Consider the following 12,589-nt stretch of genomic DNA (forward strand, 5'->3'; position numbering starts at 1 on the left):
CCAAAATGATGTTTTTCGATGCAAAATCGATGGTACATTGATAAACTTTCGATGCAAAATCGATGGTGTTTCGATGCAAAATCGATGGTGTTTCGATACAAAATCGATGGTATTTCGATACAAAATCGATGGTATTTCGATGTTGTTGCGATGCAATCATGAAAATTTATTTTTTGGCCAAAACGATGACTTTTCGATGCTAAATCGATGCCAAATCGATGGTATTTCGATGAAACATCGATGATATTTCGATGCAATCATGAAAATTTGATTTTTATTCAAAACGATACTTTTTCGATGCAATTTCGATGCTCTGCACTGAAATTTGACGAAAACTTTAGAGATTCATATTTTTTCACTCAAATGTCGATTTCAGATGATTTTTTTTTTTTTGTATTTTTTCGAGATCTACAAAATTAGAATGTTAGAGAGAGTGAGGGAATAAGAGATGTTAGAGAGATAAAGTTTGGATTGAGATAAAAAGTAGATATTTAAATGTTAAGAGTATTTTTTGTCTAAAAAATTGAAATTGTGCCATATTAAAAAATTTCACAAAGTTATTAGGCATGTATTATGAAATTTACCATTTGTAATTGGGCCTGTAATGGGCTAAGAACTAGATTTGGACGGCAACGACCCTTCCCTCATCCACGTAGTAGTTTTTCCGGCAATTATTCTCCTCACTCTATCCATCCATGGCGGACAAACCTTCAAATGGTAACACCCTAAACAATTTCTTTACATAAAATCTCACTCTATCTATTTAAAACTAATTTTCTGTGTTTCCAAACAGAAATTTTGAATTTCATTCCTCTTTTCTTTGAACAGAGACAATCCTTGAACAGCTTAAAAATGGAACTGCGAAGTTTGAGCTCATCTCAGTCCCTGCTCGTTCAATTTCAACTGCGGATTATCAAACATTTCCGCCGGCCTTTTCTGGAAACTACAGTCACCGGTTCTTTGCCAGAATCAGTCCACCAATGTAGTTTCTTTCACATATATTTCATCAATTATTATTACTTAAAATTCAAATGTTTGCTAAATTGTGTTGCCGATAGTTCAACTGTAAAGCATTTTGTGTTATTCTTGGTTTTGATTCAGTGGAAACGGAGGATCACCGGCCATGAAGAAAGTGGAACGTTACTCGGTTCTGAGAGTTACTGGAGATGGTCGTTGCCTATTTCGTGCTCTGGTATCGTTTATTTTTATTCTTCTTGTGGATACTAGATAATATTGAAAGTACATGAACTTTGCATTAAATGATATATGTGAACTTACTAAGCAAGCTTAACTGGGAGTAATCGTTTATTTCATTGATTATTGTTTTGTTGTACTTGCTATATTTGAATAAGATATGCTGCTACTACCAAATGTATATCTTGGCACTGGGAAAAAATTTAATAAATTTCAACAATACATGGAGAAAACCAAACAAGTGTGTACTATAATATTTGACTACTCCTCCCTAGAATTGATTTGATTTTTTCCATTTTCCAATTTGATGGAGGTTGTACTTATCAGTAGCTCTGTTGATATGTACAACGACATTGTGGTATATGGTGAAAGCCTGCTTCCCCATTAGGGACTACTCAACATTTTATCTTTTACTAATTGAGAAAGCTCAATGAACTTGCTCAAGTGATGAGTAACATCAGACTGAGTACTTCCTTTGCCTCCTTAACTAATTTGTTATCAGTGAAATCAGGCCAAGGGAATGGCTATGAACAAGGGAATTCCTCTTAGCCCACGGGATGAGAGAGAGGATGCAGGTATGCTGGATATATTTAAGGTTCTAATGATACTTGCACTAGTCTGACTATTTTATCTATTGGGCCATGTTTTGCCTCCATTTAAGCAAGTGCCAAAAGTGAGTTAAAGGTGTTTTTCCTTGTAATATTTGGTTTCTCATTTGACAATGAACTTTCGAAGTGGATTAGTTATAAAATGGTTGATGTATTGACCTTTGCTAAATTATCTTATTTCTTTTTTGTATTACTTATTTGACATTGAACTTCCTGAGTGGTTTAGTTGTAAAAATGGTTGGTTTACTGGTGTTTACTAAATCATAGTAGTTATTTTTTTTTTGTTTTTTTTCTAAAATATATCTATTAATTCATTTAGTTTAAACTACTCTAGCTTTTCCGCTGTTATGCTATAATCATGTATGGTGTTTACTTATCTATTGAATCCCTCAGCATCTGTAGTGAGTTTGTAGATTCAAATCATAGGTAATGATACAGTAATTATGAGGATTACGTAAGTCACATATCTCCTCATTTTATTGTTCGGAGTTGAGGCTGCTGTTAGAAACATCAGTGGTATATAAAAATGTCCATTCGAACCACTTCTTATTTGTAGCTAGATTTTTTTTCTCTGTTTGGAAGTAGTTGTCATCAGTTTGTGGAAACCACTTCTTATTTGCAGTTTTGTGTACGACAACATTGAGCTGCTAATGAAATGATCTTTGTTAATAATTTAGAAATTGTAAGGTATAAGTTAACTAAACAAACTATTACAACGTAATTTTTATTAAAAGCTTATTTCAATGTAGATGATTTAAGAATGGCTGTAAAAGAGGTTATATGTGACAATGACAAAGAACGCCATCAATACGAAGGAGCAATAATAGCCATTACTGTTGACGAGTCTTTAAAACGGTAAGAAGAGATACTCTTTTTCTTTTTTGGCTGGAAGAGAAAAGTTAATTCTGACTTTGGTGTTCCAATGTACACGTCAATTGATATGTAAGTTCAGCTTATATGCTTTAATTGTTCCTCCATAGTTACTGTCAACGCATTGGAAGACCTGATTTCTGGGGTGGAGAGTCAGAATTACTGGTGAGTACTCCTTGATAACCTGTCTTAAATTCATCACGTTTTCCTTTTCAGAAAAAGTATTATTACTTATTTATTGGCCAATTGCACCATTTTTTGCTCGTATGATTAATCTAGCTGACACAAATACATGCAGGTGGATTTCTAGGCTAATTGTTTGTACTTTTAAACTTGAACCATCACTTCTAGGTAGAAATATTTTGATGTTATCTGTATGTTCATGTTGTGGTGAAATTTGGTTCTTACTTTTCTAAGCACCTCGGAACTTGCAAAATAAATATGCTTGCAGGACCTATTTGTTTCGTTTTTTAGTTACGTAGGGAATCTCATTTTGACTATTCCCACTCTAGTTGTTAAGTTATCTGTATATGCGTTGACTGCTCAACCTTTATGATTTCCCAGGTGCTGTCAAAGTTGTGTAGGCAGCCAATCACCGTGTACTTGCCAGAGCATGAGGTAGGTTCATGTGTTGGTGCTTCATCTGTTTCACTTCGTAGGCAGTAAATTGCGCATGGACGTGAATTAAATAATGCAGTATGTCAATTAGTTTTAGTCAACTGGAATATATATGCTTTAAGTTATTAGAAGCGAGATAGGAAAAGAACTAACTATAACGGCCCGATTGCATTTATCATGTCAGTACTCATTACCCATTATAATATCTTAGTTGGGTATGCAAATCTTTGTTTCTTACTTGTGGTTGTGGGAGATATTAGCTTAATTTCAGCTGAAACTTTTGAATGGGTAACATTTTCCATTAATGGAATGTACATTGGGAGTGAGTTCTCTGCGAGTAAGAAATGATATGAAGGCCTATTAAGAACAAACAAAGGTTTTCATCTGACAGACTTTTAGTTTTAGTCAATTGGAATATATATGCTTTAAGTTATTAGAAGCGAGATAGGAAAAGAACTAACTATGACGGCCCGATTGCATTTATCATGACAGTACTCATTACCCATTATAATATCTTAGTTGGGTATGCAAATCTTTGTTTCTTACTTGTGGTTGTGGGATATTAGCTTAATTTCAGCTGAAACTTTTGAATGGGTAACATTTTCCATTTATGGAATGTACATTGGGAGTGAGTTCTCTGCGAGTAAGAAATGATATGAAGGCCTATTAAGAACAAACAAAGGCTTTCATCTGACAGACTGCTCATAGTTTTTGTTTTAGGCGTGGCTTGGACTGGCTGGTTATGGTTTCTTTTTCTAATGTAGCAAACTAGACTAAACAAAGGCAGCTCAAATTTCGTTTAGCCTTTTATGTTCTCTTCGAACTCAGTAGAATATTAATGTTGAATGTTGTTTCTTAAATTGCCAATCTTTAATATCTGTGATACTGTATAACCAATTATCTGTGTTCCTTTTCTTTGGAGTTATTATGAACGAAGGTGAAAACTAATTGATTTGCAGCATGCGAGGGGAGGACGGGGCACTGGTTTTATACCCATAGCAGAATATGGAGCTGAGTTTAGCAAAGGTTCAATTAAAAGAAAGCCCAAAAAAGTGGTAAGACTTTTATACACGGGTAGAAACCACTATGATCTACTCATCTGAGATTAACTCATTAGCTGAACGAAAGAGCAGGATAGAAATGGTGCCATTCTTATTCAAAGATAATGAACATTTCTTGTATTTTTTTTTTTTTTTGAAATAGGAACATTTCTTGTATTTAATTATTAAATTTTCTGTATTTGTATTTGTTTACTAAATTTTGGATTCCATAGTTGACAAAACATTTTCTTTTATCATAATGTTTTTTTAGACAAAAACTTGGGTATTATCATTAAAACATAAAGTAGCCCTTAAAGGGTTGTTTTCATATAACACTTTACCATCAATGTTTAATACACAAATTAATGTTTTTCTTTTTCACACGCGACTAAAGATGTTTTGGTGAATCGGTATTCACTGAGATCTTTTCCAGTGATAAGTAATTCAAAAAAATATTTATAATGAATTATTGGTACAAGAAAGGGTGTTAAATGAGATCAAAGGAGTTGATTATCTTTGCTTACATGAAAAAAAATTAAAAAAAATAAATTAAAAGGTTGATGAACGACACAAAAACAAAAATAAAACAAGCTCGTTGTGTTACATTTATTTATTATTATTTTAGGAGAATTGTCTTACATTTATTAGTTAAATAGAAATCTAGAATGGCACGTATAATTGATCACTATCACCATATGTTGTAATCACTAAATTTGGGAGAAAATAACGACAATACTTACCTTTCTATTTTATTAGGTAATGTCATTACTAGTAATTACTTTTTATTTATTTTTTATTATTAAAAATTAAAAGACAAATTTAGCTTAAAAAATGTTATCATTTAAAAAAATATATTTTCTTCAAAATGCAATTTAGTTAAATTAAAGCATTCTAATTATCTTTTCTAATTATGTAAAAAAAAAAATGTATCTAATTACCTTTTTAGTTAATTTAGTAAACAACATAATAAGATAATAATTCTAATTTTTCAATCTTTTATTTTCATTTATTTTTTTCATTAATTTATTTCGATTACGATTACATTTTAGTAAACTTCTGATATGTGTAACGTACTGTCTACATGTTGAACTTTAATATCAACAACATTTTTTTTATTAGAACTTAGCGTTATGTTTAGCTGGAAAAAATAAAATAAAGAAAACTCATTTTTATTCCATTTTTTAAAGATCTTATTTATTTATTTTTGAAGAAAAATCATTCTAATACATTTTGATGGAATATTCATTCATCTTAAAATATCTACTCCATTTCCTATTAATTTTTCATTTTATTTTTAAGCTAGTTTAATTCTTACATTTATATTATTCCCTAGCAAACGGAATTAAACAAATAATAATAGTTTTTCTTTTAAAAAAAATTACATGTCCAACAAAATTTAAAGAAAATGGGAAATGATATTTTTGGCCTGACAGTGGCACACGTGTGAGACAGTTCCACGCACGTTCTGACTCGTAACGTCCCAGCCAAGACACACATTTTATTATTATTTATAAAATAAAAATGGATATTTTTCCGTTATATATCTCTCTCATCTTCAATCCCCTAAAAGCTAAACCAACACTATCATTATAGATTATCAAAACCAGAGCCAAATCTTTTCTAGGGTTTACTTGTACTGTTCCCCCACACACTACATCAGAGATTGACTGATTGATTGCTGAAATTGATGATGGCGACGACGACGACCGCCTTGGAAGGAGCCAGCAATGGAGGGATCTTGTACCATGAGGTGCAAGAATCCAAGCTTTGCGCTGTACATTGCGTGAACACGGTTTTACAGGGCCCTTTCTTCTCCGAATTCGATTTGGCCGCACTCGCTTCTGATCTCGATCTCCAAGAACGCCAGGTGATGATCCAAGGTGGTGCTGCCAGCTCTGGAGATTTCCTCTCTGAGGAGTCCCATAACGTCTCTTTGGACGGTGATTTCAGTATTCAGGTTCAATTTCTATGACCATTCATTTCTTTCTTTTACTTTCTTTCTATAATAGGGTTGGGTTACCATTTTTGTATAACTTGTTTTCAAAACCCAATAATTAGTTTTCTATATTTGTTTTCTTAGTGGGAAAGGAAGCAAAACGAAATAGAACTAAGAAAAGAAAAGAAACGTTTTTTGGGTTATTATAGCGAAGGAATCTGTCCGCATATTTTAGCATATACGTGTATATATAATTATTTAGTTGTTCATTTATTTATTGACCATTGACTATTGACATACATGAAGAATGGAGTGAAAGGATATTATTTTACGCTCATTTGAAAAGCTTTGTGAATTGGACTTCAATTTACCAGATAAATAAGTTATCTTTATTGGAATTACGTTTGTGGGAAATTTGGGTCTTTGATTCATATGGCTGCTGGCTGTGCTTAAAACAATGAACCTTTTATTTATATCTATATATAGGGGGAAAGGAATATAAGGGCCGGTAGGTAGGGATTCATTTTTCATGTTTATTTTCTTGACTCTTCACTATGGATGGAGGTGCAAAAGTTCTTGAGCCTGACAAGTTCCACCCTTGATTGAATGAATTAGACGGTGCTGGAAAGCAGAACTTGGGAACAATATTTAGTAATAGGAAAAACATTATAAAATGGGAATTTTCCTTGTGCTGGTCACCCCTAGTCCTAGAGGCCTATGACAAATTTTTTTTTGTAAAATAATGCGGTTCCCTACTGCTTAGTTACTTTTTCATCAAATTTTGTTACCTTTTTCTAAAACCTTGAAGAAATTTGTGATCTTTGTTCGCAAACTCTATTTGAGTCATATAGCTTTCTTTAGGTGTCATTCTCTTTACTAGGCCTTTAACTGGAGCATAATGAAAGTTAACTACGATGGGGAAGTTTTCTTTGGTCATTTGGAGAAAAGCCAGAATAAGTTGGCATATTTTAGGTTTTTGTTTACTTTAGTCATAGACTCATGGGTATTTCTTATTTTTACCATATTGGGTTTCATAATTACAATGCGAGTGCTATTAAATCCCTCAGTACATATTTTCTGATATTTATCATTAGTGTACTGTTTAGAATTGGATGATTGAATTGCTGTTGATATCCAAGATAGATTGGAAGTCATTTCACACTGGTGAAGTTTTATAATTGAACATAAGCCAGATAGTGGTTGTTTTGATGCTTTTTTGCGGTATTTGATTTCGGTGTGAATGACTAACAGACAAATGCTGAATTAGTTATGGAATTACAAGAAGCTTCTTCAGTTTCTAGAAATCTTTTACCGTGTCTTGGATGCTTAGCTTCGTAAAGTCTTTAGGGATACACAGTGATGCTAAACAATTTTGGAAAGTTTCCAGCTATGCTATGTAGAATTCTGGGTAATTCTACAGTAGGTCCTCATATTATTCAATGTAGAATTGATTAATTGATTGAAATACGCCTTATTTTTGCATCATCTTGCGTTCCCATTACATGTCTTGTATTAATTGATTAATAGTAATTTGTGCTCTTGTAAAATTTAAAATAAGAATAGAGTTTCGCCGCTTTCTTGTGCCTTCTTGCATGTGTCTTGCTTATAAGTCACAATTAAAGTTTTATACTTGGGCATTTGAATTCTCCTATGTGAATCAGTTGGCTTTCTGGGTTTTCCATTATCTTTTATGTTTTGTATTTGTCTTGGTTTTGAAGATAATTATGCAAGCACTATCATTTTCTTCTACGAATGAGTCTTTTCTTGGTAAATGAACTTAATATATTTTCTCCAATTGAATTATTGCTTGCAGGTTCTAGAAAAGGCTTTGGAGGTTTGGGATCTCCAAGTCATCCCCCTTCATTCTCCGGTTGCTGAGCCTGCTCAGATTGACCCTGAGCTAGAAAATGCCTTCATTTGTCATTTGCATGACCATTGGTTCTGTATCAGAAAAGTCAACAGAGAGTGGTACAATTTTGACAGTTTGTATGCGGCCCCAATGCACCTCTCCAAGTTTTACCTCTCAGCTTATTTGGACACTTTGAAAGGCTCTGGTTGGAGCATTTTTCTGGTGAGAGGAAACTTTCCAAAGGAATGCCCCATTTCAGCTTCCGAAGCTTCTAATGGTTATGGCCAGTGGCTTTCACCAGAAGATGCAGAGAGAATAACGAAATCCGTGAGCTCCTCTACCCAGGTTCCATCTGAGAAGCCAAGTTTGAATCAACAACCATCTGATCTATCATATGGTGAAGCAGAAATGCTTTCTCAGATGGAAGATGACGACTTGAAAGCTGCAATAGCTGCAAGCCTAATGGATTCCGCCCCAGCCTCGAGCAAATCTGAAGTTGTAGCTTCTTCTCAAGATGAAAACCAAAGCAGCAAAGATAAAGTTGAATAAGAAAGATTCCTCATAAGATTTTTTAATTTGTCATATAATGATTGGAGAAGACAATGATCCATGTTGGTGGTTAAGTCAGTCGAATTCGCATCCTTGGCGCGAAGTCAATTGTATTTTGGAGGGTATACGTCTGCATTCTGCAATCTGCATCATACTTTTTGTTGAGTCTACATTGAAGTTTATTTCCACTGTAAAACGAAAACTAATAAACTCCCCAACTTTGCAATGGATGATCATATTTTATGGGTTTTGCCAATCAACCATTGTTGTTAATGGTTATGGCTGAGTTTCATTATTTGATTTTGTCTCTCCTAATGTCTGATTATAAAAGTTTAGTGGTGCAATAAGAATGGTGAATTAAGGAATTTCAATAATGAAAGAATGTTCTAGTGGAATCAATATAATCATTGGGTTACATTGTCTTCAAACTATGCACTCTTATTTTTAGTAGTTATAGGTATTTGAATTTAATTAAATTTAAATAATAATTAACTGATTTTAAAATTTTTGATAATTATAATTTTTTTAAAAGGTACACATTAATAACAAGTTGAGATTATTTTGCTAATCTGATAAATTCAAAGATCAATTGTGCTAAAAACTTAAAAAGCTAATAAAATTTAATTCTACACATTTATTATTATGAAGCTTCTTTTTTATTATAACTGATTCACTGTAACTGTTTTATGAGTTTAATGACAAATAATACCACCACTCATACTATAGTTTTGACTGTTGCAACAAAAGCAAGTGGCATTTAGCTTTTGTATTTCTTAAAGACTTTAGTTACCAATTCTTGTCATGTCAGTCAGTTTTTTACAGCAGAATATGGTTTCCTCAGCCTTGGTCACTGCCCCACATGATGCTTTTGTCCGAGCAGCCAACCCCACACGTACTCAAAGACGAAAATACCCTCGTAGAAGGGTGAAACATCTTGTTCTTACACTATCAGCAATTGCATAGTGACCATATTACCCTCCACAGTTTGAAAAGGACGGTAAGAGAAAAGCAGCCAACCTGCTCAAGCAGCTCAATTATATTAAAGTCGGTTACTAATGGAGAAAAAATGTCATCTTTCTTGTTCAAACTCTTGTATGTGATCTATGCATAGATATCTACTGTGTAATCTTATTAATATAATATTGATTTTAGTTATATGTGGGAGAATAAAAAAGATGAATATAAAAAGCAAGAAAAACCATGAGTGGCTTGCCGCTTTTAGGCTGGAAACTGTGACCACCAAACATACCTTTCAACACCCCATTCCCTGTATATTATATTCTTAGGATTCAGAATAGAAAAAGAGTTGGATAAAAAGAGTAAGAACCACTGCCTTTTCTTGGTTTGAAGATCATTTCAATCTCGAGGCTGCAATTGTTTTCCTTTTCTGGGTCTTGAAGATCTGAATCAGATTCAAAGCTCTGGTTTTTTTAACAAGTTTTCTCTACATGGGCTCGTTGGATCGGTTGTTTAACAGGCAAAGAAGTGTTCATGAGATCCTTGGAGGAGGTCTTGGTGAGTCTATTTGATCATATTTTTCTTATTTTTTTCATTAATGGGCTTTTGTTAGTCTTTGAATTAGAGCTCTTCATTCATTTCATATTTATTTAAAGTGAATGTGGTTCATCATATCATATACTCATTATGTACGAAAGTTTATACTTGTTCAGCATTTAATGTACTTAATAAATCTTAGGATATGTTACTTTAAAAATGATTCCTTGTATCATTGAATGAACTCTGGATTTGATCAAATGAATATGCCTTTATTCGTTTTGTTGCTTATTTACTTGTTTCTTTTATTTGAAGTAGTTGCGGATGTGATTTTATGGAGACAAAAGAATCTAACTGTGGGGATACTATTAGTAGCACTAGCTGCTTGGGTGGTTTTTGAGAAATCTGGCTATACTTTGTTATCACTGGTCTCTAGTGTTTTTCTCCTCCTCGTTGCCATTCTCTTCCTCTGGGCCAAATCTGCAGCAATTCTCAACAGGTAAGTTTGCCCCTCAATACAAAAGGAATTTAAAGAAGAAAAAAAATCTACATAAAGAAGTATTTTTGTGTTTATTAATTGTAGTTGGTCTGGTTTGTGGAAGTTTAAATCTTAAGGATATAATAAAGATGATTATGAGCATATTCATACACAACTAAAAGGAAAAAAAAATCTTGAAAATAAAGGACTCTTAGTTCTTTGATATTAAAGATATAGTATCAAAGTGTTCATAGTATAAAAAAGGCTATGATCTAAATGGCTTGAGTTCTTTCTGAAAATGTTAAGGCTTACTTTGTAGCATATTTCACCATTAGCATGTGAATGTCAAGTTATTGGCATAGGTCTGTTGTTTCTGAAAATTTAAAGGCTTCATTTTGATTGCTTTAGATTTCTATGATTAAGAATATTAATCTAGTCCTTGCTTAGGTGCGTGCGTGTGTGTGATCTTGAAATGATCATATCTCCTTGTGTATTGTGTTCTCTTCTGGATATAAATAACTCAGAAACTCCCTTTTGGGTTTGATATGAATGTGATTATTATTATGATATGAATTTAGAACAAACTTCTTTTTTTTTGGCTTGATATAGAATTGGATTTCTTTTCTTTTCATTATGCCAAAACTCTTGTACTTAATTGCAGCTTTCTCTGTACAGACCTTCTCCACCTCTACCAGAGTTGCATTTATCAGAAGAAATGGTAAATGAAATGGCTTCCTTCATCCGCATTCGTGTCAATAATTTACTCAGAGTTTCTCAAGATATTGCCCTTGGTAAAGACTCAAGATTGTTCTTTAAAGTAGCCGGATACCTCTGTCTGATATCCTTTGTTGGTGGCATGACTGATTTTCTTACTTTGGCATACACCAGTGAGTTTCAACTTTCAGAAGTTTGATTATATTGACTGTTTTATGTTAACTCTTGATTGGTTTCTGCTCACATGTTCATTGATTAAAGATTTTACAATTGAAATGTGAGTGGTGAAAATATGTTGCTTGCAAAGATTTCTACCATTGTTTTAACTTATAAAAGCAAAAGATGAAAGCTTCCTATAACAACAAGCAAGGTCTTTAGTATTAAGTCCTTAGATTCTCTGGTGCTGAATATGAAAAGAAAAACATCTGAAATGATTTCTTTTGTGGCAGGTCTTGTCATTGTTTTAACAATTCCAGCCCTTTATGAGAGGTATGAAGTTCATATAGACAAGTTTATCATGATGGAGTACAGAAGATTACAGCAACTATATGCCTTCATGGATGAAAAATGTTTCAGCAAATTGCAAAAGTGGGTTTTGGAGAAAAGAAAACTCAGTTAATATCACCATCTTAAAATATATTTTTGTACACTTTTTTTGGGGGGGGATTGGGATTGTCTTCTTTTGGCCTTTTTGGGAAGATCATGGGAATGCAGCCAAGTGTGAGATTGGCTCTTTTGTTTTGTTTTATCTTTTTTGGTAAAGAGAAACTCCTTTTTTGGGGTTTTATCTTTTAAGGCTGAAGTTTTGTAATAGAGAAGTTGTGAGGACTCATTGATTGAGGTAAACAAATTCTCAAATTAAATGTAATTTCATCATAGTAAATCATTTGTTGAACTCAGTATTGGCTCAGCTTCACAGAATATATTAACTGTACATCACCCTATTTTTTCTTTTTTCGGCCACTTTGGACTATTTTTGCACAATAAGAGACCAAAGAAACCAAACTGACATTTCTCATTGGTGCACCTTTAATGTTTGATTATGTAATAAACACATTATGGACTTGGCATATTTTGTAAAGTTTTTTTTTTTTAAATAAAAGCCATTTTTTAGAGCTTGAATAAATTTTTAAAATTTTAATTGTGTCAGTACTCATTATGGAGTGCATATTTACATTACCACTAGAATAACAACTTTTTTTGGATATATATGCAATTATAGCATGGTTAAGTTGTTCA

At 33.0% G+C, this 12,589-nt stretch overlaps 3 protein-coding genes across 4 annotated transcripts; all 3 read left to right on the forward strand.

Moving 5' to 3' along the window:
- The first annotated feature begins 566 nt into the window (after nucleotides 1-566).
- LOC133801187 (OVARIAN TUMOR DOMAIN-containing deubiquitinating enzyme 3) lies at nucleotides 567-4,584 on the forward strand. Its single transcript, XM_062239355.1, has 8 exons — nucleotides 567-717; nucleotides 829-982; nucleotides 1,102-1,192; nucleotides 1,706-1,769; nucleotides 2,552-2,657; nucleotides 2,783-2,837; nucleotides 3,237-3,290; nucleotides 4,250-4,584. Exons 1-8 carry the CDS (start codon nucleotides 696-698, stop codon nucleotides 4,391-4,393), a joined length of 690 nt encoding a protein of 229 aa, XP_062095339.1. The 5' UTR covers nucleotides 567-695; the 3' UTR covers nucleotides 4,394-4,584.
- A 1,295-nt stretch (nucleotides 4,585-5,879) lies between these two features.
- On the forward strand, nucleotides 5,880-8,959 carry LOC133801188 (ataxin-3 homolog). The gene is made up of 2 exons (XM_062239356.1): nucleotides 5,880-6,287; nucleotides 8,080-8,959. Exons 1-2 carry the CDS (start codon nucleotides 6,018-6,020, stop codon nucleotides 8,662-8,664), a joined length of 855 nt encoding a protein of 284 aa, XP_062095340.1. The 5' UTR covers nucleotides 5,880-6,017; the 3' UTR covers nucleotides 8,665-8,959.
- A 756-nt stretch (nucleotides 8,960-9,715) lies between these two features.
- LOC133801189 (reticulon-like protein B12) lies at nucleotides 9,716-12,249 on the forward strand. 2 transcript variants are annotated; one of them, XM_062239357.1, is made up of 4 exons: nucleotides 9,716-10,179; nucleotides 10,474-10,657; nucleotides 11,312-11,523; nucleotides 11,800-12,249. In XM_062239357.1, the coding sequence occupies exons 1-4, from the start codon at nucleotides 10,113-10,115 to the stop codon at nucleotides 11,967-11,969; spliced, it is 633 nt and encodes a 210-aa protein (XP_062095341.1). In that variant the 5' UTR covers nucleotides 9,716-10,112; the 3' UTR covers nucleotides 11,970-12,249. The 2 variants fall into 2 exon arrangements, with proteins under 2 accessions (XP_062095341.1, XP_062095342.1); XM_062239358.1 differs by having other exon boundaries at nucleotides 9,720-10,179; nucleotides 10,477-10,657.
- Nucleotides 12,250-12,589: the final 340 nt, after the last annotated feature.

The sequence above is a fragment of the Humulus lupulus genome, chromosome 9 (genome assembly GCF_963169125.1).
Source record: "Humulus lupulus chromosome 9, drHumLupu1.1, whole genome shotgun sequence".
NCBI classification, from domain to species: domain Eukaryota; kingdom Viridiplantae; phylum Streptophyta; class Magnoliopsida; order Rosales; family Cannabaceae; genus Humulus; species Humulus lupulus.

Excerpts from the sequence above, each read along its gene's own strand:
- LOC133801187 (XM_062239355.1), top strand. The coding sequence starts at position 696 with ATGGCGGACAAACCTTCAAATG. Across the intron at positions 1,193-1,705 it reads GTTGCCTATTTCGTGCTCTG|GCCAAGGGAATGGCTATGAA; the intron begins GTATCGTTTATT and ends CAGTGAAATCAG. Across the intron at positions 1,770-2,551 it reads GGATGAGAGAGAGGATGCAG|ATGATTTAAGAATGGCTGTA; the intron begins GTATGCTGGATA and ends ATTTCAATGTAG.
- LOC133801189 (XM_062239357.1), top strand. The coding sequence starts at position 10,113 with ATGGGCTCGTTGGATCGGTTGTTTAACAGGCAAAGAAGTGTTCATGAG. Across the intron at positions 10,658-11,311 it reads TCTGCAGCAATTCTCAACAG|ACCTTCTCCACCTCTACCAG; the intron begins GTAAGTTTGCCC and ends TTCTCTGTACAG. Across the intron at positions 11,524-11,799 it reads TCTTACTTTGGCATACACCA|GTCTTGTCATTGTTTTAACA; the intron begins GTGAGTTTCAAC and ends CTTTTGTGGCAG.
- LOC133801188 (XM_062239356.1), top strand. The coding sequence starts at position 6,018 with ATGATGGCGACGACGACGACCGCCTTGGAAGGAGCCAGCAATGGAGGG. Across the intron at positions 6,288-8,079 it reads ACGGTGATTTCAGTATTCAG|GTTCTAGAAAAGGCTTTGGA; the intron begins GTTCAATTTCTA and ends TATTGCTTGCAG.